Raw genomic sequence first — 26,353 nt, 5'->3', positions numbered from 1 at the left:
CACACACACAGGGTGGGCATTGGGTGATGAAGCATCTGCCTCAGGCAGAGGATGCTGAGGGGTTCAGAACAGAGAGACCTGCATGTGCCACATGACCTGCCCTGTGTCCCCTAAGCTAGCCTGCTGCCTTCAGGGGCAGTGAAAGATGCTGTCCTGTCACCTATGTCGAAATAAGACTCAACTGCCAGTCTGGTCAGCTTCTGTACATGGCATCAGGCAGGGTGGGGGAGGCACCATCTTGTCCTTTGCCTCAGGCAACAAAATGTTTTGAGCTGGTCCTGGAGAACCCCCCACCCCACCCCACACACTCTGCAATTTAGAATTGATATTGGGCATTGTGGTCTGGGGATGTTCCTCCCACATCTTGACCCTGGTCCTTTGAATAAGCACACACACAGGAGCAATCACAAAAACATAGCCGTCAATTTCCGACAAAGTCCACTATTAAAATAATAGGAGCTGAACAGTAGCCAAGATTCCTTTCCTTCTCCTGGTGTTTTAGTAGAAGAGAGAATTTTGGGAGGTACAGCTACACACCTCCTAAAGGTACAGGAGCCTCATCCTCCTTTGCATCTGGCTATGCAGCTGCTTGCATGGCCATGGGCACCAGACAGGGTGGGTAAAAACCAAATGATCCTTTAAAACAATAATAATAATTTTTAAAAATGAAATGAGCTTTTTTTAAAAATGTAAATACTAAGATTCTCTTAAATAACACCTATGTCAGTAATAAATAATCTGAATATAAGTGTGCAATCCTAGGCATGTCTTCTCAGAAGCAAGTCGCACTGAGTTTGATGGGACTTACTCCCAGGAAATGATTATAGGATTGCAGCCTTAAACTCTAAACTGAATCAATGCCTCTTCCAGATGCATGGGTGTCAGCTCTATGGCTGTATTTGCATGTCACAGTAAGCCATCAATCCTGGCTTAATAAACCATGATGTGCACACATCCTGACTGCATCCTGATTGCTTCCACTTTGCTACTCCTCCCTTTGCATGAGCAGTCAAACAAACCAGGAAGCCACAATTAAGCATCACTTATGCCCAAACCTGGAACTATGGTTACTTTCTTCCAAAGAAGCCAGGATCAGAAGCTGGGTCATGGTCCCAGAAAAGATTGCCCTCTGCTCCAAGCTGCTGTTTCCCCAAGCAGGGAAGCTGCCAAATGGGGAGGGGAGATTTTTGTTGGGATGATAGCACAGGACAAAAGGGTTAGTTGTTGCTGCGTGTGCGCACCCCCCCCTCACTTCACGCTGCAGTCCCTAATCCCATATACGGTAGCCAGATGTAAAAGAGGACGGGGTCTCTTGCACCATTACGTAGAAGAGGAGGGGTCTATTTTCTTCATCTTCTTTCAGCAGGTGCCCCTCTTCTTCACAGCTATCAAAGGTGCATGAGACCCTGTTTTTTGCATCTGGCCACCATTACCCCATGGCTGTTGTTTTTAACCTAAAAACAGGACACTTTAAACAGACACACACACACTTAATGTATCCTCAACTTTGGCCCTGAAGGAGGGGCGGACACACATCATCTCTAGTGCGCAGATAGATAGATAGATAGATAGATAGATAGATAGATAGATAGATAGATAGATTTGCATGCATATGAACACTAACAGTGCAATATTCTACATGTCTACTCAGAAGTAAGCCCCAGTGTATAGGATGGCAGCCTAAGGCACCAGGCAGTACACAGCTCGACTTTTTCACATGTGGTAGCAGCTGCTATGCGGTATTCTGGACATATTCATTTTTTCCTTGAACCAAACAACCTCTCGGCTTATACCTCAGTGGAGGACCAGCTGTGACAAAGCAAACACATTTCTGCAGTCAGCCTTCTCAGTCCTGGTGCTCTCCAGATGTGTTGGACTACAACTCCCATCATTATTCCCCAGCCAGGTCAGAGAAGGCTGCAGCATACAGCAAGTGGAAAACAGCTTTCAGGGATGTGTCCCGGTGGCTAGCTTTGGGAGTGGCATGAGAACTGGGGTGTTACAAACATGGCTGTCTTTTCACCTGTGAAACGTTGGGTGCTGTGGGTTCACCTGGGACTCAGTGGACTTGCCTTCAGACCTCTGTTGACCTTGGTTAGGTCACTCGGCTTGCCTAGATTGCAGTCATAACAGCTCTGCCCTCGCTGGGATAATGTGGGAGATGTAAAAACATGCCTAGATCTGTAACTTACACAGATCAGTGTGCTGATCTTTGTGTGAGAGATAATGAGGGATTTTCCCATCTCCAGCTTTACTGATCCTCTAGGGCTGGCATCAGTGGTGTAGTGAAGCCAGGACATGCACGGACTAAGGAGCTGGGACTTTTCGATTAGCAGGGATGATGACATCGTCTGCCAGCCCTGGGCTAGGATGGCCAGGCCTCCTACTTGACAGAGGACAATCCTCCGTTTGAAGGCCTGTCGGGCAATAGTGCTTTATTTGAGGAGTTACCTGGCCTAAGTCTGGTTTTAAGATAAGAACCATAAGGAGGGAGGGCAGCAGGGCCTTGAAATGGCCCATCAGCAGTCTGCAGCTGGTCAACAGACTGAGCAGGCCCCCAGGCCACCTGGTCACAGACTTCCCCACTATGGAGAGATGCATTGTACTTTCATTGAAATTTTAGCAATTATTTCTAATTGTGCATCTATACATACACATTAGCGTATGCAATTTTTGCACAACCTTGTGTCCTCTTTTTGGCAATGCATGTCCTCCTTTTTCACAATGTGTAACAAGCCACCCTACTCCCCACCAGCCTTCCCTACTCCCCCTGAGCTTAGCTGCAATCCTTACAGTGTCCCAGTTCAATCATTAATTAACTTGTGATTAGCTGCAGTGTGTGCCACCACCTTACTGAATGTGCAACCTCCGATCGGCCCAATTGGAGGTTGGTCTGTGAGCTGCGAACCCAGACACTATGAGGTAATTGTGGGTTAAACGACCCAAAGTTAACCTAACAATTAATTGTAGGTTAACTTTGGCTTGTTTAATTCACAATTAACCCATAGTGTCTGGGTCTGCACATCATGGAGCAACCTCTGAGCAGGCCGATTAGAGGTTGCATATTCAGAATGGTAGCATGACCCCAGCTAATCACGGATTAAATAATTAACCCATGATTTGCACTGTTATGTGTGAACTGGATAAATAACTGGAGAATCATAGAATAGTAGGGTTGGAAGGGGCCTACAAGACCATTGAGTCCAACCCCCTGTTCAGTGTAGGAATCCAAGTCAGAGCATCCCCAACAGATGGCTGTCCAGCCTCGTCTTGAAGGCCTCCAGTGTGGGAGAGCCCACTACCTCCCTAGGTCATTGGTTCCATTGTCGTATTGCTCTAACGGTCAGGAAGTTTTTCCTGATGTTCAGCTGGAATCTGGCTTCCTGTAACTTGAGCCCATGATTCCGTGTCCTGCACTCTGGGATGATCGAGAAGAGATCCTGGCCTTCCTCTCTGGGACTTTCAAGTACTTGAAGAGCGCTATCATATCTCCCCTCAGGCTTCTCTTCTCAAGGCTAAACATGCCCAGTTCTTTCAGTCTCTCCTCGTAGGGCTTTGTATCCAGTCCCCTGATCATCTTTGTTGCCCTCCTCTGAACCCTCTCCAGTTTGTCTGCATCCTTCTTAAAGTGCGGTGCCCAGAACTGGACACAGTACTCCAGATGAGGCCACTCAGTGCTGAGTGGAAGGGTGGGGAATGGATTCTCCCAGGAGTAATATATAGCTGTGAGGTATGTGTGTTGTGATGCAAAGTATTTGATGCGACTTAGTCTTAAATGGACTGTTAAGACCCATGAGCTTTACAATGGACCTGCTTGTGGTGGAGATGGAAACAGCTCGAACTGGTTTGTTGATATGGATCAACACAGCTCCCTGAATTTTTGGACTCTCCTGGCAGGTACAGCTATGGGGACTATCATGAGGAGCCCTTCAGAATTTACCACTACACCACTGTAGACAAGTAAAGATAACCATCTGGACCCATCCATCTAATACCATCTTTTCTCTTTTCTTCTAGGAAAGCATCAGAGAAGTCTGCAGATGGTAAGCCTACCTACCTTCTCCTTTTGGGATATTTTATCGCTGAAGCTGCCAAGGACTGATCCTGTGAGCCTCATGAATACAAGCATGTGCCCTATCAGGGATAGGACAGCAGTGGACAGCTTGAGGCCATCGAGATGTTGGACCCAGTGGAGGCTGGTGGCTCCGATTTTGGTGGGGCTTCAAATCCATTCTGGGTTTCAGACTGAACCAGCCATAACTCTAAAGGAGGTGTCCAGGGTGCTGAACCTATTTTGAGGATAGGGTCCAGCACCTTGGATAGCTCCTTTAGGGTTCTGGCTGGTTCTGACTGAAACCCAGAATGGATGAGAAGCCCCACCAAAATTGGAGCCACCAGCCTTCACTGGTTGGACTGCAATTCCCATCAGCCCCAGGCAGCTGAACACTGCTTAGATATCCTCAAACAGCAGCAGGCTGGAGAAGATTTAGAGCAGTCTTCCCCAACCTGATGCCCTCTAGATTTGTTGGAGTACAACTCCCATCATTCTGGACCACTGGCCATACTTGCTGTGATTGATGGAAGCTGGGGCCCAAACAGCTGGATGGCACATGATTGGAGAAGGCTTTTTTAGAATTTCCTTACTTGAAACCCGTTAAAGCTGTACTCCTATACCTATTTACCTGGGAGTAAGCCCCAGTAAACTCAGTGGGACTTACTTCTGAGCAGACAAGCATAGGATTGTGTGGAAAACAAGGCATATGTCAGGGATGGATGGTTGACAGTTTTGGAAATCTGGTGCTGAAGCAAATAGTTGCAGTAACTTTATGGTGTTTCTTCCAACATATTTTCCATCCATGAAACTTAAAAAGTGGCTCTTGCTTCATTCAGTTTGCTATGTGAGTGTAAATCCTACACCGTCCAGAATGTTCTTTTGCATTACAAATGCCCCTCTTTCTCCACTCTCCAAATGGTGAGAACTTTAAACCAGCATTTCTCAGTTTTCTAATAGCTGGGGTAGACTTTAAAAAAATAAAATAAAATTGGAAGCACATTCCACTTGAACCCAGAAAAAGTGTTACTTGTTACATAGAGTGTGAGAGTAAGAATTCCCAACCCTCGGTGGAGTCCACCCCCTGAGCTTCTGCCAGTGTTTCTGTTTTGGAGAAACCTCCTGATTGGAAGATGGCATACCCAGTGCAGTACCTCATACAGAGATGCACTGGGCAGCCTTCTCTGAGTGTGAGTACTTATTTCTGATGTAATCATAGCTGCAGAGACACAGGTGCAGAGACATGCCCCCTTGAGACTGATGACTGGAAAGAAGCAAGGCCAGAGTAATGAATCATACAGAGACACAACGTAGGAGGCCACCTTATGCCAGGTCAGACTGTTTCTCCATCCATCCCAGTATAGTATGTGCTCTGATTGGCAGAGAGTCTCAGGCAGAGAAGGGACCTTCTCTTTCCCATCACCTGTGATCCTTCTAACTATTAAACCTAAGAGCTAGAATCTAACCGGAGGTGCCAGGAAGTGAACTTGGGACCTACTGCAGGCAAAGCACATGCTGTGCCATACTGAGCTATGGTCCTTCCCCCATCGCTGACTCATGCAGAAACCCTCAGGTGGGCTTCTCTGCAAGTGGGTAATCTTTACTCCTATACCCTCAGGCCGGGTCTGCACAACTGTGGGGGGAATGCATGCGCCCACTGTTTACATAATTACCCATCCTGCAGCACATGTTGGCGTGTTGTCCAAACCTGCCGCATGGCAGACGTGGCTTTGTACCCACAGTACAAGCCGCGGTGTGCAGTAAACGTTGTAAGGTGGTTACAAAGTCACCCCGACTGCGCTGGGCTCAGACGACATCCCCACTTGTGCTGCAGCATGAATAATTATATAAACAATGAGCGTGCATGGGGGGGGGGGAGAAGCCACAGTGGCTTCTTTTACCCCTGCGATTGTGTGAACCCAGTTCTTGTCTAAAAGTACATCTTTGAAGCAGTTAAAAAGGGAAGTGGATTTTGGATTTTAATTCAGAACAACATAAGAAGCTGCCTTTTACCAGGCCATTGTATATGTTCATTTAGCCCAGCCTTTCCCAACCCCAGGTCCACAGATGTTGTTTGACTACAACTCCCATGATCCCCAGAACCCATGGTTAAGGATAATGGGAATTATAGTTCAACAATATCTGGGGACTCGAGGGTGGGAAAGGACATTGTCTGCTATGACTGACAGCAGCGTCCAATTATGTATTATTATATTATTATTATTATTATTTTAACCAGAGACAGAAGGACACTCTGCACACAAAGCATGTGCTCTACCACTGAGAAATGCTCCCCCCCCACACACACACAACATGTACTGCCAGGATAGATTGATAAATAAAATGTATTTGTCACAGCACACTTACAGTTCCCTCAGTCATGGCACAGTGTGCATCCCACCAAAGAAGTTGGGAAGGTCTGTGACTCAGTGGTAAAGGCCTTGCATGCAGAAGGCCCCAGATTCAATCCCTGGCTTCTCTGTGTGGGGCTGGAAAAACTCCTGCCTGAAACCCTCCTCTGACACAGTATAAGAAAGCTTCCTATGTTCCTAGTTACCGCTTCAAAGGGCATGAGACAGGCTCAAAGAGCACTGAGCAGCCTGACATATAAAAACCCTCCTGAGATCCTCTGCTGAGCGACTGCCACAGTGAGCCGTGACGTTCACCATTCCCGTTTCCCCTTTTTCTCCCACAGCTAATTTGGTTCAGTCATTCCCCAGCCACCCATTTTCACCTGAACATGCTGGAAATTCAGCTGGGAGCCCCTCCAAGTGGCAATTCCTGCTTGGCCGAGCCTGGGAAGCATCAGCAAAATGGCCTGACCAAGACTTCTCCAGCTCCCGGGCTGCAGCATGGAGGCAGCTGGATTTGGTGCAGAGGCTGAGGTTGTGGCCAGGCCCGAGGCTTCGGATTTAGGACTGGAACTGCAAGAGGTGGGGAGAACCCCATCCTGCAATGCAATATTAAAAACAAAATCAGAAGCACATGCTGTGGTTACTTGGTGAGGAAGAAAACGTACTCTGCACATGCCCAGAGGTCCCTTGACTGTTATTTCTTCACATCTTCCATGAATGAACCCTGGTATCGGAATCGTATTTCAGTTGCCCCTGGTTCAGATTACGCCCCATCCTGATCCCCACTTGGCCATGGAAGCTCACTGGGTGACTTTGGGCCAGTCACACACTCTCAGCCCAACCTACCTCACAGGGTTGTTGTCGTGAGGATAAAATGGAGAGGAGGAGGATAATGTAAGCCGCCTTGGGTTCCTTGCAAGAGGAAAAAAGGCGGGATATAAATGCAATAATAAATAAATAAATAAACTGAGTGGAGCAGATTTTAGTTAGGTTAAATCGGGAAGGAGACTGGTTTTGCTTTAGACCCAGGCTTCAGAACCACCTCTTGGCACCCTGGAAAAATCTTACCCCAATACCTCCAGATGTCACTTGGTATGGGAGGACTTCAGTACAAGCTGCTGAATCCTGGAGAGAAGTTGCTGAATTTCTGCGATACAATACTGTTTAATCCACATCATAATGGATTGGGAGTGTGTGGTGCAGTAGGATGTGATGTAAACAGGCAAAACAATGTATCCTGCAGCATCACCTTTTTACTTCACCTTCCACTAGGAGGCAGGAGGTAGCTCAGCCTGACTTTCTCCTGTATCGTTCCTGGGACTCCTTTTATCAGTCTGTGATACCCCCCTCCACCACTCCGCCGACTTGATGGAATTCTATACCTCCTAGACAGGGGCCACATTCCTTCTATGTTCTTTACAGCAGGAGCAGGAAGAAAGTAGGTTGGGATCTACTGGTAGATCCTAGGTTACTTGCAGTCGATCACCAACTGACTTCCAGTGACAGAAAAACAAAAACCCTCCCCTCCTCTCCTAAATTAGGCCACTAAAATCAAGAAAGCTTGGGGAAACAGGAGTAGATGTACCTGTGGAAGGATCTGTGTGCAAGCCCCAGTTCTGGCACTGAAAACAAATTCCTGGGCTGAACTTGTACTCAGAGGCACACCTTGAGTTCATTTTTTTTCGGGGGGGGGGGGAATACATCAAATAATAGATTAATAAATAATTGTTCTGCAATTCTATGTCCCCTTCTTGTGCCATTGTTTTGTACCTGGTTCCTGTTGGTGGCTCCAGTGAAAAACAACATAGATCCCACAAGCCTAAAGACTGCTCACTCCTGTTTTACTATGTCTAGTCCACTGCTGATGCTATGTTAAATGCTGGATGACAGTAGAAATACCCAGACCTATCAGTGTTTGCTGAGCAGCATTAAAATGCATTGATGTGCACAACACACTTATTTAAATGATCAGTGGGTGGTGTGCTATTTGATCATTGATGTCTTCTGCCTAAGTCAGAAGTTAGGGTCGGGGAGGAGGCTAAGATGGCAGAGAAATGGAGAGACCGACCAGTGTCTACACTTGAGCCAGGTCCTACTTTGGGGGTGTGAGAAAATGCAAAGTCGCTTACCCTTGCTCTCTCCCTATCTATGTAAATTTTACATTAGAAAGAAACTGAATTATCACTTTTTCTTTTCCCAAAGCCCCACTTTCCTTCCTACAATATATTGTACTGTTTGCCAGCACATGTGAATAAGGAAGAGACAACTGTATTGTTTTTATTTTTGTTTTGTGTACTATATAATAATTTTAATGTGTGTGTGTGTGTGTGTGTAGATTTATTTGAGTCCTTCAGTGGAATGGACCTTCGATTGTAAACCATGGGAAAATAAAAAGCATCATTGCAAAGGAAATCAGAACTTTTTCTTTGAATGGGGAGTTGGGTTGGAAGGTTTGAGTGGAAAGTCCATGAAGGTTTATGCCAGGGGAACAGTCCTAGTTTAACATCAGATAACCACAAAAAGCAGCTGTAGCTGTATTGGCCCAAAGAAAATGTTAAAAATCCTTATCGCCATAATACTTTTATTGGGTAGCACATCTTTAGATCAGGTCAGTAAGCTAGAAACCTGGAGTCTTGATTACAGCTATAGCCTGCCTCCAGGGCACCTGTTTCTTTGGCAGCAGCTTGACAGTCAGAAATGTAACAGATGGCTTTAGTGAGTGAGCCAATCTCCAAAGGAAGAGTGAGCAGACGCAAAGGAGATTACTACTTGTGTAGAAGTTGCAGATGCAGCTTTTCTCAACCCTGAAGCATGGATATTTCAAGTGGCACACACCAAAACTCCTTCTACATAGCTAAGTTACAGGAGCCCAGCTAAATTTGCACCCAATGTGCAGCAATTAAAGGCCCAGGGGCCCTACTAGAAAAAATGTTGGCAACCCCTACTAGTCAACCTTTACAAGGGCAGTGGGAAATGGTTGAAACAAGAGAGATTCTCTTTGCATTGCTTTTGGATGTGAGAAACCATGTGAGATGTCTCACCTCCTATACTAAAATATATTTTTTCCTCTATCCAAGTATGAGGCATCACACCAAGCCCCTTCAAGCCAGATCTTGCCAAGGTAATTAACAGCTTTCCCTTATTAGAACTGTTGAAAATCCAGCTTTAAATGCATCCCAGAGGCTGTTGCCTGTTCAGAAACCCCACCTGGATTTTTCCTACATTAGCACAGTCACTCTGCCTCAGCACGTCTGCAGGTGAATATATACATATACATATATATATATATATATATATATATATTCAGCCTTCCCCAACTCGGTGCCAGACGTGTTGTACTGCAATTCCCATCATCCTCCAGCCAGCATAGAGTGGCCACGTGTCCTCCTTTACAGAGGACTGTCCTCTATTTGAAATGCTGTCCTGTCCTATTTTAGTTGCAAGATAAAGAGCCATCAGAACTGTTGCCCATCAACAGCCAGCACCCAGACTGCAGACAGAACACACAGGAACAGAGGTGCCCTGGTCAATTTTCCATACCAATGTCCTGTATTTCTATTTAAATTATAAATTTCTAAATTTGCATCTATACATATAAATCAGCATATGCAAGTTATATGCAAATACATGTCGTCTTTTGTCGTCTCCCCCCCCCCCCCGCCCCAGCAATTGATGCATGGCCACCCTAGATCCTTTGGGGCCAGTCAAGGTCCCGCCTTTTGTTAGATATTCAGGCAGGCTCCCAGGAGAACCCATAAGAACCAGTCATGCCTATTAAGGCAGGGTTTTCTTAAAAAGAGGGTGGCCTCGTCCCCCTCCCACAAGCATCAGGGCTGGCTGAAGACATTTTGCTGCCTGAAGCGCAGAACAAGATGACACCTTGTCCCATTCCAGGGGAGGGCCAAAGCTCAGTGTGACAGAGCACCTGCTTTGCATGCAGAAGGTCCTAGGTTTGATCCCCGGCTTCTCCAGGTAGGGCTAGGGAAGAATCCTGCCTGAAACCCTGGAAAGCCGCTGCCAGTTGGTGTTGACAATACTGGGCTAGATGGACCAATGGTCTGACCCAGTATAAGGCAGCTTCCTATGTTCCTAGGTACAAAAGCCAACTGGACTGGTAGTTGAATCCTTCTTCAACTTTAGTGATGGGACAGCATCCTCCATCACACCTTAGGGGCTAACTTAGAGGCACAGGGCAGGCCATGCCCACATGGCACACTGCTGTGTCCAAAGCCTTGCTGCCACTCCACTCTCCCTAATGGTAGGGCTGGCCCTACCCAGCAGGGCTCCTGTGGATTGACACGATGGCACTCCAGGCAGAAATTCCACCACCACTGCATTATCTGGGCAGATAACCCTTCATCTATCTGTGATATTGTTGTTAAAAGGTACAGGTGGCCAGTTCAGAAGAAGAAGGAATGAGTGCAAGCAAGCCATGTACAACAATGGGGCATCTGTTGGAAAACACAGAGAGAAAAGGGAGCATACTAAGGAAAAATACCATGGCCTAAATGTTTTGGAGCACACAAATCCAGCAGGGAAAATATACAGGGAGAATAGAAATACAGTTACTCCGTAAGAGAGCCTGGCACACAAATTCAGCAAGATCCCCGCCCCACACACACAGACACACACATTTTCCTCTATGCATTGAAAAGCTACACAGGCTTGCCACATTAAAGGTTCAGGAGCTAGGCCAGTGAAAAAGAGGGCAACCACAAACACCACTACACTAGCATCAGTCATGTCTGCACTGCATGTGATTTTGCTCCCAACAGTATGGTGTAGATTCAAAGTGGGAGGGCTTTGAAATGATCGCTACACTCCCCGTATGAAATAAGGACTGCCTGCTTTTAATTCACACCCTTTCCATGGTTTTAACACAGAAATATAGCAGGTGACGCTTTCCCTATTTTTTATGTAAGGAAAAGGTTTCTGAGGTATTGCAGGCAAAACGTTCACATAGTAAATTTCTATGTATCAGGTTGATTTAAGGCAGAGGAGCATGACTGGGTTGTTTTCTTTAAAAAGGCAACCTGATAATTTAAATTTGGTCCAATTTTCATTAAACTCAGTGGGACTTACTTCCAAACCAACATACATAAGACCTGGCCGTGCAAATGCAGTCATGCAGCGAGGTAATTTTAGACCCAGGACATAATGGCCTAATGGGGGCCCCCTTTAGATGGCCATGTGTATTTGTGTATTCCATTCTTTACAAGTCCTTCTACATTCTTTACAAGTCCTTGTGTTAGAGCAACCCCACCCCCCCAGGTTGCCAACCTCGATTTTTTAAAAAAACCCTCTGAGCATGCAGTTTTGTATTGTAAACTCCAGTAAATCATAGCACCATCAAGACTACAGGAAAGAAATGGACTTGACTTGTGCTGCCCTCTCCGGGTGGTAACGCCCTCCCCCCGCCCCTGGGCTGCGGGGCCCTGGAGTTTGGCCCATGTTTCTTGGAGGTAGTGTTGGGGACAGACAGCACTGTACATGCTTGACATGTGGAGTGTAATACATTCGCTCAGTTTATTACTATAGACCGGGCAATACAAACTCACATTGCACAGTAAAAGCAAGTTTCTATTTACATTTCACACCCAGTGTAGTTTTTGATGAACGCAAGCATGCTTAGCAAAAAAAATCTGTATTTTGTGTGTTTGTGTGAGGGAGGGACATATTCTCCAACACATTCTTTGGGGGCATTTCATGTTGGGTGCCAGTGGAGATGAGTCACTGATTGACTGCAATCCAATCTGACAATATGTACCGTTGATATGCTAACCTGAATTGCCTTTGATTTTTCCCACAGATAGTCTCTTTTAAGAAAATCCTAAAATGCATTTTTGTAGATAAAAAGTGGTGGTGCACTTTCTAGGTATGGTACAATCAAGCTTCCTTCTAAATGAACTGTGTAAAATATCATCTTCCTTGGCTTATATAGCTGTCGAGATAAACATGTTAATATTAAAAATCTTTCCAAGGGCTGTGTGGGGATGCATAGGTTTTGTTCTTTCACTAGCCAAATATTTATGCAAAACAGCAACTGCAGGATAAATTATGCAGAATAAGGGAGTCATGCAAATGTGCTCTTGGTGTGGAATTTAAGTTGCAGCGTTTTCAGCTCTTTAATGTGCAGGATATGCTTAGCCATTTATGAACCACCCATGCCCAGACCAAAGTAGTAATGGGAAAGGAGGGGTTAGGCTTCTGCAGTAGAGTGGATGTAAGGATTTTGAATAAGGTGCTTTATTGTGAGAACATAAGAGCCCTGCCAGATCGGGTCCAAGGCCTAGCTAATCCAGCAGCCTATTCCCCACAATGGCCAACTAGGTGCCTATAGAAAGCCCACAAACAGGAGAGGAGAGAAATAGCCCTCTCCTGCTGCTGTGCCCCAGCAACTGGTACTCTGAGGCATGTGACCTACAGGTGGTGTATAGCCAGCGCTAATAGTTTTTCTTCTTCTGTGAACTTGCCTAAAAAGGTAAAGATGTCCCCAACCAGTCGTGTCCGACTCTAGGGTGCGGTGCTCATCCCCGTTTCTAAGCCGAGGAGCCAGCGCTGTCCGAAGACGCTTCCGTGGTCATGTGGCCGGCATGACTGAACACTGAGGTGCACGGAACGCTGTTACCTTTCCCGCCGAGGCAGTACCTATTTATCTACTTGCAGTTTCTTGCTTTCGAACTGCTAGGTTGGCAGGAGCTGGGACTGAAGACGGGAGCTCACTCCGTCACGCGGCACTCGGGTCTCGAACTGCTGACCTGCCAACCTTCCAGTCTGCAGTTCAGCGTCTTAACCACGCCATCAAAGTTAGTGGCCATGACGACATCCTGAGGAATTGAATTCCAGTGAAAAAAAGTGAATTTTAACTATGCACTGCGTGAAGAACATCCTTTTGTCTGTCCTGAATCTCCCTCCATTCCATTTCTCCAGGCCAAAGAGGGAGAAGGAGCAAGAGCACAGTCCATCCATCTATGAGCATGCTGCAGCTCTTTAAAAAATTTTTCCCCAGCCCTGCTGCTTGAAATCTTTTAACCAAAGGCAACAGATTGATTTTTGGTCTTTCCACATGCAAGGTCCATACTCTACCACTGAGCTACAGCTTTAACTCCCCATTTCTAGTAATTCTCCCGAGAGAATCAAAGGCACAAATGGAAGAGGGGGACATTCTATTCTTGCAGCTCCTCAAGGAAGCGTGTTACATGGCCAAGAGAAAAGTTTTCACAAACCACGAGTCAAGGGGTTATCTATTATAGACAAGTCCTTTGTACACCACTTTCCTGCCCTCTAGTGGCAAATCCATTTTACAGCTTTGTGTGTTATTTCAATTGACACTTCTTTAGTGTACTTCAGCCTTCCCAGCTTGGCACCCTCTAGACGTGCTGGACTACAACTCCCAGAATCTCCAGCCCACCTACTGGCTGCAGGATTTTGGGAGTTGTAACCCAACAAACCTGGAGGGTGACAGGCTGGGGAAGGCTGGTATATTTATATCCCACCTCTCCACGGAACTCAAGACAGCACAATCTCCCATCCCAGCATTGACCAGACCTTCAGCAAGATTGTTACAGCATATGCCTCAGACCATAACTTGGGGTGAATGCACAGCAATCTAAACCTTAGGGTGCAAAAGTGCTTGAGGTTCTAGTTATCCCCTCCTCCCCCGCAAACACACGGACCTGTTCATAGCCTTTATTATACTACACACTACACAATGTAGCTTGCAGTATATTTGCCAGATTCACTTTGATTTTTTAAAAGCATGTATTTAGTCCTCACTGTTACAGCAATGAGCTTTAAAGGTGAGGGTGGAGCAGGCGTAGGTGGGATTACAAGTGGCTAGACCGAAGGACTTCCTTTATTCCGTTTCCTCTCACCCAAGTCCCATTTCTTCTGTTATGGCACTATTTGGTAACCAGGACACCATTCCTAACATGATATGGGCAACATGACTAATTCAGCTGCTAAACAAGGCTTGTGCTTAAACAAACCAAAATTTAATTGGTGTATCAAACAATCACAACACTTGCAAAATGTATGCCATTTGCAAAGACCCTGACAACATTCGGTGTTTCATGTTGCAGTACATAAAGTTTGATGTGTGTGCATGTGCATTAAGCAGGGTTTAGGCTACTGTAGTGACTCAGGAAGCCGAGACTTCTGTATGAACCCACAGACATCGGCATTTTAATTCTCAGGCATTTTTTAAAAAAATTATGTTCTTTTAGGACAGGGCTAGGCCATCTTGTTGGGCAGCATTTTTCCCAATATGTTCTTGCCTATAAACACATCATTTGTGCAGCGACTTCTGTGTGTTGCAAGCTGAAGAAGTCCAATTGGTCCCTCCTGCTCAGTATCCTGTCTCCCATCAAGGGACACTGCTGATGCTACCGCAGATAAGAACTGGGGTGGATTTCATCACCCTAATGCCCAATATGAACAAGCTGAACACACCATCTCTCTTCCTTTGCTCAAACACCACAGGCTGATAACAGCACAGGTTGGTAACAGCACCAGAACAACAGCTACTGACCTACAGAGTTCTCCCCCACCCCCGCCTCCCCCCCACTCCACTGCCTGCATTTGGGGATCTGTGCTAGCCCTAGGGCAGTAACTTGCAAACTGTGTTCACATTAAAGGTTGGGAAACTTGTTATGAAATCCATAAACCCCATTCCCTGACTCCCCACCCCATTTTTTGCCAAAGCATGTCACCCACCTGTAGTCTAAGAACAGTAGCTAAAAAGGGCTATCTCAATTAGTAGGGTGGTGTCGAGTCCCATTTAGCCACCCTGTGGCTAAATGTAGACACTGTGAAGCAGGAGCATGACTGTGCTGTGTGAAACAACGAAAAGGCTCCTTGGAACCCAAGCTCATGAGCACAGAGGTGGCTGCCCACTGCCCAATCAAGGGTGGAAGGAGTGATGAGGAAATATAGAGGGGTAGGCCCCACCGAGGGGCAGACTTTTGAACAAAGAAGGCTCCCTTGTAGAGTTACATGTTTCTTTACCTTTAACCTGGCCAAGGAGCGCACCTGTCGCCCAAAGGTTGGGAAGTGCTGCTGTTAAGGGTCTTGCTGAATTGTCTTGAGATCCACATACTCATCCAAAGCATTATGGGAAACTCTCCACTGCTTCTCTGGTTGAAAATTATGTTGAATTAGAAGCATGCCGACACTGGCACGTGGAGGCCAGAGGTTCCAAAGGAGTCACCTCTCTTCTAATATTGAGCCAGAGGTTGCAAGAGTGATTGAGTGATGTGCGAGTCATGCAAAGGAAGGGAGTGCCCCCGCACCACATCCCAATGTCAGGGTCCTGTTGTGTGATTTCAAGGGCGGGGGCTCATTCAGTGTGAACCTCCCACCAAAGAATGGAAAGTGAACAGAGGATGGCTTCCATTTCATTGTGCAAGATGATCAGGCTTGGGTGAGGGTTTTTTTGTTAATCAGTCATGGGACTTCTTCAAACCGAGTCCACCCTCTTTTCCTCTTGATTTAAGGGTCAGATACTAGATTCAACCGCAGCATACAATTCTCAGCCCCCTTCCCCATCTACCAGATCTCTGCCCCAACCAGTAACAGTTGCTACACTCCCAGCTACACCACACCGAATGGACTTCCTGTTCTTCTTGCTTAATCCCCTGTTCCCCCTGAAAAGAATATTACAGGCTTCCATAGCATAATGAAAAAGAAACATAGTTGGCTGTATTTTTTTTTAAAAAAGCAGTCACAGGGGGAAAATGTTCTTTTAACAAGACATTTGAAGAGAACAAATGAAAATAGACATGTCGCAACAAAGAGCGGGGAATCAAGGAACCAGAACTCTAAAGACAGTGAGGAGACCTGAAGGCTGCACCCTTAAGGCAGCTGTGTGCCAGAAGCAGTAACCATGCAGTGGTGAGACTAGGAGAGATACGGGAAGCAGCAGTGGAGCTGGGACCAAAAGAGATCTGTGAATGCAACTGGGGCAGAGCGAGAGGATACAAGCAAGAGTTAACCGGGCAGAGTATGAAAAGATAGAGAACATACAGAGCTGGGGACGAGAAGAGGGTTGGAGCAGAGGTACAATGGCAGAAACTGGAAGTGTGGACTGAAAGCCTGGAAAGGGGGAGAGAGATAGGAGACAGGGAAACACACGTTTAACAGAAGGGGCTTGGAGACAGCTCCATCACTGCCCTTTACAAAGCAGCACCCATTTCCCACTTTGTTCATCACTGATACAAGTATTTAATTAAAGAAGCTAGAGGAAAAAAACCAGCCAAAGAACCCAGAAGGCTCTGTCAATACATTCCACGTTGGATGGGGGTGGGTGGGTGAGGATGGGAGGCACCAGACAGACTCACCAGCCACAGATGGACAGATAGACAACAGTAGCAGCAGTGGCATGAGACAGACAGGGAGCTGGATGCATGTGCCCTGCCCTGCCCTCCCCTCCCTCCCCCTTGCCCCAGAGTTGAGACAGTGTCAGCACCAGCACGGGATGCATGAGCCCTCCCCTCCCAAGCCCCAGATTTGGGGCAGCGTCAGTCCCTGCTCAGGGTTGGAGGTGAGGTTCTCCTCCCCCACCCCATGGCAGAGTGGGGTTCAGTGTTGCATGGCTGCAGCGTGGTTTTGGTCAGGCGGCTCTGACTTCAGGGGGCTGCTCTCTGACGGACCAGTGTCTCCAGCTTTACCCCGCTCCTTCCCGCGTTGGCCTTTCTTGTGGCCCCGGATGCAGTGGGCGTTGCCACAGCCTTCATCATCCTCATCTTCACTCTCTGTGGAGCTCTCACCGAAAGCCCGTGGCTTCTCATAGATGCAGCAGCCTGTGATGTGAGAAGGGAGATGAGGAGAGAAGAGGAATAGCAGGAAGGGAAGGAAAGAACAGGGTTCGGAGGCAACAGGGTGGGGAGGTGAAGGGAGAAAGATATGACAAAGAAAGGGAGGATTTGAGAAGATCATTATGAATATGGAGGAGCACATGGGTGTTGATGTGGACGACAGGACAGGATTTAACAAGAGGCAGAATGGGAAGAAGTTACAGAAAAAGGAAATTCATAAATGTGAGTGGAAATGGGAATAAAAGGCAAGACACAGGAGACAGGAAATTGCAAATAGTGAGGAAGGAGGAAGAGGCAGTGGGGAATTATGAGGAAAGCAAGAGGGCACAGTCACAAGACAGTACATGATTAAGGAGAAGCAGTGAAAGAAGGGCAGAAAGGACGGAAGAATAAAAAAGGAAGAAACCGAAATAGGAAGAGGGAATCAGACAACACTACCAATAATTGACATTCATGGGAGGAGGAGACCAGCTAATTGTTCCTCTCATCTACCAGTAAAACTCACTTTTGGAAAAGGAAAGGAAAAAGATGCAAGATATCCTTCAGTCAATCTCAGAGATGTAAAATTTCAGGAAATTTTGAAGCCATGGGGAAAAAAACCACAATTTTTTTTGGGGTGGTGGTGGAAATTTTGGGGGAAAATTAAAAAATAAACGATACTTACTCTTTCTTTTAGCACTCTTTACAGATCTAAAGTCACTTTGTTGCTTTACGACAACCTTCCCCAACCTAGTGCTCTCCAGTCCCTATTTTGGACTTCAACTCCTATTAGACTCAGGCAAGATGGCCAGTGGTTAGGAATGCTGGGCATTTGCAGTCCAAAACATCTGTAGGGCACGAGGGTGAGGAAGGCCACTTTGGAAATATAAAGCAGCCTTTATGTTCTTAAAATTATATTATGTATAACTTGGTTTACTCATAAAATTATCATCATATTTTAAAAACTTTAACAAGTGAACTCAGCAAATTTGTAATTATTGTCTAAATAAACTACACTTTAAAAATGAAATATACCAAACATGATTAATTTTATGAGCAAACCAAGTTATACATAACATATTTTAGGTTCCTAGTTTATGTCTGACCAGAGAGAACTTCAGCAAGTAGTCCCCGAAACATCTGAGTCATCCTAGAAACCAGAAGAAGCAGGAAGAACTGGAGGCAGAGGAAGCCAAGAACAGAAACGCAGGACAAAACCCAAACAATCAAAAGTGTACATTTTCTTCCATATTAAGATATGGTGACTCTATTCTCACGTTGGGAAACTGAGCATGACCTGGAGCATCCCAAAATGTTTATCAGTAAAAGACACATTGGAGCAATAATTTTAATAAGAAATGGAAGAAATAACTATGCTGAGAATCTTACAGAGAAGATTAAAAAACATTTCCCCCCATTGCTTCATATTTCCAGACATTTTACATCTCTAGTCTTTCTATAAAAATCTTATTACATGGTTTTCAGAAATCATTTGTGAGGGAGGAGTAAAGACTTGGTAACAATATGTGAACACCTTGTCTTAAATTCTAAAAGAAAATATTTCATAATCCAAAGCTGTTCAATTTTTCCAATTATTCTGGAAAAAGCAAAGATGGTCCTTGGAAAAAAAGAAAAGAAAAAAAACTGTTCCCCCCTCCGAAAAAAAAATGTTTCTCCCCCCCCCCCCCGTGCCTTCATATCTCTAGTTAATCTTGGAAGATTTCTCCCTGTGTAATATCAACTGTAGGTGTCAAACCACCAGGACCCAAGAGGCAGCAGCAGACTATTAGTATCTTGTTTTTATTCAAATGTGTATAATACACAACATTGTAAACCAAAACAGCAATACATATTGCACATAGTCTAAAAATGGGATGGGCAGAAGTTAGATCTCCAATGTTTAGGATGTCAACTCCCAGAAGCTCCTGCCAGCATGGCCAATGGACAGGAATACTGGGAGTTGACATCCAAAACATCTGGGGATCTACTTTCTGCCCACCCTGGTCTAAAACCAACAATGAGCTGCATGTTTGCAATTTAATACACTGCTCAGCCACCAGGCAGAAGCAAAGACACCTTGAGACTGGAAGAACTGGATGGCAGTTCTTCCCTCCCTGCCCCTCATATGGACAGGGTTTGGGGCAGGAGTTTTTCTTTCCCTGCCTAGAAATGCCGGGGATCGAACTGGGGACCTTCCGCATGCCAAGCACACGTTCTGTGACTGAGCCCTTTCCTATACGTATGGCGAAGGAGCCACGAGGAACAGCATGGAAGCGAGAGTGGGGCAAACAGGCAGGGACCCAAAGGGAAAAACAAATTCTTATTAGCAGCTTCTCAAGCATGAGGAGAGAGGAAGGAAGGGCGCTCCCCCAGCCTAAGGCCTCCAGGGGCCTTGGAACAGACTCCTTAGTGGGAGCCACCCACGTAACACCTCTTTTATTTAGCCTTTTAAATTATGTAGGTAATGTTTTTAATGCTTTCATTTTATTATTATAAACTGTTGCGTACCACCTTGGTGGCATTTTAGCCAATAAGGTGGCCTATAAAAGTGTGTGTGGGGGGAGTGGGGGGGGCACATTACCACAGAATTATGTAACAGTAATGCTTTCTACCCTGACCCTTATCAAAGATTTTGATGGCATTCAAGTACAATGCTCCCCACCATCCACACACCCCAGCTTCTCCCCCCTACCCACCACATACTTATTTTCTCTCCCTCTCCCCCTCCCCCTCCCTCCCTCTCCCCCTCCCTCTCCCCTTCTCCCCCCTTACTGTTGTAGGAGACACAATGTTGGATTAGATGGAACTTTCTTCAGACCCACCAGAGCAATTCTTCCATTCCCCCTCTGAGGCAAGTCATCTTCAGTCTCAGTCACACATCCTGCTCTCCTGACTCTACCCCCACCCTTTCCTTACCTTTATCTCTACCTCTGAATTTGTCAAGCCCCACCAATTCTGTAATGTCACTGCTCTATGAAGCACCCCCCTCCTCCAATATTTTTTAATCTTTCTACCCTCTGGATCCTTCCTGCACACGTGCTCTCTTCCTCCAATGCTAAAGACAGTTGTTTGTGCTCTCTCAGGTATAGTACTATAACACTCTTCTTCCTGGCTTCTCTCCTGCCATCATTCCCCTCTTCAGTCAATTCAGCTACTGCAGCCCTCCAGATTTATGTATTTATTTGGTATGCACTCTGGCTTTCTACCAAGAAAAATGGCATAATGGGCTCAAGTTACATGCAGGACACGGAATAATGGGCTCAAATTACAGGAAGCCAGATTCCAGCTGAACATCAGGAAAAACGTCCTGCCTGTTAGAGCAATACGACAATGGAACCAATTCCCTAGGGAGGTGGTGGGCTCTCCCACACTGGAGGCATTCAAGACGAGGCTGGACAGCCATCTGTCAGGGATGCTCAGACTTGGATTCCTGCCTTGAGCAGGGGGTTGGACTCAATGGTCTTGTAGGCCCCTTCCAACCCTACTATTCTGATTGTATGATGTGTTGGACTGCAACTGCCACCATTCCCAGCCAGCCTGGATGTTGGCAAAGGCTGAGACGCTGCTACAGGTAAAGTCTCTCCCACTATCCCCCTATCCCACTGCAGACATCATGTGAGGTGCTTCTTCAAACTTCTAATCAGAACTGCTGAGTCGCTAGAATTCCTGCTGGCAACAATAATGGCTTCTCTGAACAGAATGGCCTAGGCAGCCTTTCATCTCCAGAGCTTATCAGTTCGAATTGAAGTTCTGCCCTTGAGAAAAAGCTCATGGAGGTTATATTACAGGTGGGGGAAATGTGAGGCCCTCCATATGTTGTTGGCCTGCAGCTCCATCAACCCCTAGGGATAATGGGAGCTTGCAGTCCAAGAACATCTGAAGGGCCACACATTCCCCATCCCTGTTATATTAGAAGGCCATTTCCATTTCAGGGAGCCATTGCTTAGCCCTGGGGCCAGACAACTGTCAAAGGATCAGGAGAAGATCATGCAGGAGTTCCTCACATGTATTCTACCAAGGATTCCCCACCCCCCCGCCACCACACTAGTTTATAAGCCTACTCCCACACCCAGGAATCTGAACGCACAACTCCCACTCTTATTCTGAAACACTAGAGCAGGAAGGGTCAACTCTGGAGGACCAAATGGCCCCTAAGTATCCCACACAGTAGCTTTGGGGCCGAAATGTGTCTTGCCAATAAAACAGAATCCCTCATGAGTAGACAGGTGCTATAACAGAATTAGCTCCATCTAGCAGAAAAGGCTTTACCGTTATGGAACACATCTACTCAGGCTCAGCATTATATATAATTAAGAACATTTTTACATGTGTAACATACATGTTACACCTAGCTGTTACATACAGAAATGTGGAATAGTCCGTTTCTTAATGTTTGGAAGCATCTCCTTTTTCAGGTGGAACTCTGGGCAAATCTTTATACATCTTGATTAAAATTTGGTAGAACTACCAGAGGCCAAATGAAGTTACCCCATAGGTTGGATCTGGCATAGAACCCACCAGTTCGACATCCTTGTGCTAACAGACTCCACTTCCATACAAGAGCCAACAAATAAGCCCCAGAAACCCTACATTTCTACTATTACCATTACTATAAAGTTGAGAGCCCATGTGATATAGTGGTTAACTGTTAGACTGAGACCTGGGTTCAAATCATTACTCGAGCGTGAAGCTTATTGGGTGACCTTGGACCAGTCATTATCTCTCAGTCTAAACTACCACACAGGTTTGTTGCAAGGATAAAATATTAAAATAGGTAGGTGTGTGTGTCAGGGAGGGCACGCACACTGCCCTGGACTCCTTGGAGAAAGGGTGGGAGAACAATGTAATAGTAGTAATAAAACATTAGCCGAAGACTGCTAGTCCACAAGCTATATTAGCTTTGCTGAGCCTATCTGATTGCAGATGCCCAATGCTCCCAATTTCTCTGTTGCTCCAGCTACCCAGTCCTAGCTACCCACGTTTCCATATGATACCGTACACATATGCACAACAGCACATAGTATTGTATGGAATCACGACAGCTGGGGAAATGTGCTGGTGAACTCTGGGCACAGGTGTGGAGGCCAAAAGGTGGCTCATGGATAGCATGTGGGGATCAGCTAGCTGGTTCAGGGATTTAAGGTGCAATCTTATGCATGTTTAGACAGAAAAAATCCTACACCTCCTAGCATTCCACCATCAGCCATGCTGATGGTGAATGCTGGGAGTTGTAGGACTCCCCCCCCCCCCAACATACATAGGATTGTACCTTTAACCAGTTAACACAAAGCCAGGAATATAGCTCACATGTGGAGAAATAAAGAAGGCATGGTGAGGAGGGAGTATCTCAGAGCAGTAGAGGTAGATGAGTGTGTGGCTCACATTTGGAAGATCTCCGTCCCAAGTGTTCATTGTCCACTGTGTCGCTTGACCATTCCACCTTCTTGGCTGGTTTTCGTTTTCTCAGTTTGATGGTAAGACTGCGATTCTCCTGGGAATGGAAGGTCAGAGAAAGAGTTCGCATCATGCATAACTATATGTGGTATGCCTCTACCCCACTCAATACAGAGTTCCTGATTTTCAAGCTTCCTACCCTAAGGGAACACTTTCTACACAAGCAGGAAGCCCTGTACCTCCACAAATGAATCTGTGTACAATTGCAGAGGACTGGGGGGTGGGAGAGAGAGGCATGTTCAGCGCATAAAAGTAGTAGCTTCTCCTACTTTTCTCATCAATCCCCATGCATATCACAATATTCTCATAGCACAGACCTTCCCAGAGAGATAAGAAAAAACAGAGATGAATCTCACTCTCTCTGTGTGTGTGTATATATATATATGTGTGTGTGTGTGTGTGTGTGTGTGTGTGTATGTGAATGATTTCTAGGTTCTCACCAGAGATGCATTTTGTGTCTGTGGGGGCAGAAATGAGAGTTGCCTATAGAAATCAATGCTGAAACCCCTGCAGTTCTACATAATGTGATCTCAGAATCTATGAATCCAATTTACATTTTTATACCAGCAAGAGCACTAGCAAGGCAGGAATAAAACATGTAACATTAGTACAATGTGATTGCATATATTAATACATTTTTATGTACTGCACCATTAACATGGCTAAGGTTTGTATGAAGTCTCAAAGTACTCTCTGATCTCACACTAATGAGCTGCACAATGGTCCTCATAAAAACATCATACATCATGCACAGAAGTTAATAATGCACTTCTGCACTTGCACAAGCTGCTGATGCAACCCTTCTTGCAACCATAATCTATCAGTCAATAACAGCTCACTGCAGCTTCTGGCCATCTTGTCCACTATTGCTCATAATAATTATCTGCTGGTGACCAGCCCTAACTTACAGACTAAGGAAGCGTGTGTTTTAGAATAGGTGTCAGTTCCCAACAATAGACATCTTAATATACAATAAATCTAAATCAGACTCATAGAACCTGAGATACCACATTTAAAATTATCTTCCAACTAATTACATAATCAGTCATGATTTTGAGAATATCAGGAATACTTTCCTACTGTAATCTGAACTTCATAGGATATCCTTTGTATATATACAGCGTTTCATACTTTTATCATGAAGTGCATCACTTTTTTTTTTTGCTAAGCCACTGTATTATATCTTTGCTGCCACCTTTTAGGGGGGAAACACAATAAGTCCAATCACAGCTGTGCTAAAATCCTGAATTTTCCATAGATCTTTATGGGCAACTCACTTTCACTCCAGGGGAGACTGAAAAAAAATTCTGTTGAACTTTCTGTACATTTTGGGAGGTGAGACAAAAATATCTCCTGAAGATTTGATTAATCATTGGTGAGGGGTGATTTTTAACAATTTTATTCTTACCTTTAAGACGAGGTGGCCAAGAATTACTCTTTTCTAAAAAAAAACACAAATGCCTTGCAGCTGCACCCTGGCCACATTCCTGGAACAGAATGCACCATGGGAACAACACTATGTCATGACGTCACATTGTTTGCAGAGGCATCTTGGATTAAAAAAAGATGGCTGCCCCCACTGGCCACACCAGTTGATGCATCTGCAAGTCTTGTATTTTTCTTTCTTTTTGTTCTTAAAAGGAGAGAGGAAACCCTTGTTTACTGTGTATTTAGAGGTATAAAGATAATTCTTAAGGTATCTCCACACACAAAAGTCACTGAAATGGTCCCATGTAAGAGGGAAGGGGGATATTTAGCCCTGCTTTAACTGAAGCCAGAAACTAGTTATGTATATTAGTCTAGTTATTACAAATCTATTGAGGTTCCTGATAGAAGTGGGTGGAGCTAGGCTGAAATGAACATTTTGGTTGTAGCCCCACCCATGTTCGGTCACATAAGGATTTCAGTACAGTGTGGGTGGGGCTTGAAGCAGAGCCACTGCTTCATCTATGACCTCCACAGCTGACTGGACCAGGGAGGATGCCAGGATGTTTCATTTTCTGGTCTCTGTGAAAAGCGCTGCCCACAGCCAGCAGATTCAGTGGGTTTTACATCCAGGCGTACTGAGGCTCTATAATTTCTTCCAAGTTGCCATGGTCCCTACAACCAACTAGCCATGGAAGCCCCTTTGTTCTTATTATAGGTATCCTCTGCTTATCTGTTTGCTGCTGCCTTTACAGCCCCAAACACTTTGCTTACTAATTATGTTGTAAATATTTGTGCATTGCTGCCATTTTAAGAAACTGCATGTACCCAATGCATTAAAAAAACACAGTAGACGGGTCAAGAGAGCTGACAGTAACCAGAAAAACTGCCACTGGGAGCAATAGCTGCAGGGAACGGTGGTGGGATTAGACAAGGAGGCCTGACCACTGAAGATATTATTTTTCTACATGGCCCATCATGAAAAAGAATTAACACTGTCCTAAATTGTGAAGCCTCTCAGTGGTTTGCTATCTTTATTGTGACATCCACCAGCTTAAGGTGATAACATTCCATCTTTATTCCAGTAACGGCTTACAAGCAAATATATGCATGATGTTCACAGTTCTACTCTATTCAGAACCAAACATTTTCCATATGCTACAGTGGCAGTCAATATCACCCACCAGGTTGCCAGCGTTTCCAATTCAGCACCACATTGGCCCCTACAAACCAGCAATTATCTCCCTCAATAGAGGTGCCATGTAGATGTTAGCAGGGTACTGGGCAAAGAAAGACACACCCAAGTTTCAATTCCCCACTCAGCCAAACTGCTCACCGGGTGACCTTGAGCCAGTCATTATTTCTCAGCCCTTCCTAGTTCACAGGAGATAAAATGGGTGCAGCCCATTCTCTGTGGGAAAGGGGTGGGATTTAAAAAGTGTAATAAAAACATCATGCCATTAAATTCATTGGTAACGAACAGCCTACTGGATCAGACCAAGGGTCCAGCAAGGCCAGCACCGGGCTTCCCACAGTGACAAGATGCTTCCAGGAAGCCCACAAGCAAAGCACAAAAAGGCACAACCTTCTCCCTTTATTCGTCTCTTCCCACATCTGGTGTTCAGAGGAGTTCTGCTAGCAAGGCTAACCCTCGCCAACAGACCTGCCATCCTCTATTTAAAACCATTCAAGGGAATGGCGACCCGGTTATCGCTCCCCTTCCCTTCCCACATCCGGCAGATCGCCGCAGCCTGCGTGTCAGCAGGCAGTCCTTCTCACGAGCAACGAGGCCCCGACCCACGGTTGCCACGACAACCGCAGCGGACGCAGAGCTCCTCCTCCTCCATCCTCATGGTTGCCATGGCGCTGACTTTCGCACCAGGGCCCCTCCGGCCACCACTCCCCCGGCGCCCCCTTCTCACCGGCTCAGACACCTCCGTCTCGGTGACCGTCGCGGAGGCTCCCACGCTGGCTGCTGACTCTGCCATGGAGGTGCGGCTTCGGGCCCTGCCCGCCGTGGCGCCGGTTGCAGGGGGAAGGGTTGCCGGACAGCTCCGTCGCAGGGCACGCCCAGATCCTGCCCGGCCTCAGGGACCTCTTCAGACGCACCTGCCGCCTCTCGCTCGCTCTCCGCCTCCCTCACAGGTGCTGCAGCCTCCCCCTCAACCTACTTCCGGCCCCACGGCTTCCTTCTTCCTCTGAGCGTCAGGCAGAGTAACCGGCCCCCCAGCTAGACTTCAGAGTCACTTCCGCCTACGTATTTTAAAAAGAAACAG

General features: G+C 46.0%; 2 protein-coding genes across 2 annotated transcripts in view; one reads left to right on the top strand and one right to left on the bottom strand.

Annotated features, from left to right (window-relative positions):
• Positions 1-7,310, top strand: part of RNF39 (ring finger protein 39) — a 32,014-nt gene extending 24,704 nt beyond the window's left edge. The window contains exons 2-3 of the mRNA XM_084830385.1: positions 4,018-4,043; positions 6,747-7,310. Of these exons, the coding sequence (XP_084686511.1) occupies positions 4,018-4,043; positions 6,747-6,750 (30 nt within the window). The 3' untranslated portion in view covers positions 6,751-7,310. The remainder of the gene's footprint in view (positions 1-4,017; positions 4,044-6,746) is intronic.
• Positions 7,311-16,079: 8,769 nt separating this feature from the next.
• Positions 16,080-26,281, bottom strand: PPP1R11 (protein phosphatase 1 regulatory inhibitor subunit 11). Its single transcript, XM_084830384.1, has 3 exons — positions 26,000-26,281; positions 22,581-22,689; positions 16,080-17,204 (listed from the first exon to the last, which is right to left on the bottom strand). The coding sequence occupies exons 1-3, from the start codon at positions 26,063-26,065 to the stop codon at positions 16,984-16,986; spliced, it is 396 nt and encodes a 131-aa protein (XP_084686510.1). The 5' UTR covers positions 26,066-26,281; the 3' UTR covers positions 16,080-16,983.
• Positions 26,282-26,353: the final 72 nt, after the last annotated feature.

Source organism: Heloderma suspectum, chromosome 2, assembly GCF_057233095.1.
Source record: "Heloderma suspectum isolate Gila_16-S chromosome 2, 16-S_ref, whole genome shotgun sequence".
NCBI lineage: Eukaryota > Metazoa > Chordata > Lepidosauria > Squamata > Helodermatidae > Heloderma > Heloderma suspectum.
Note: the sequence above shows the minus strand (reverse complement) of the source record. Positions and strands in the feature narration are given on the sequence as shown.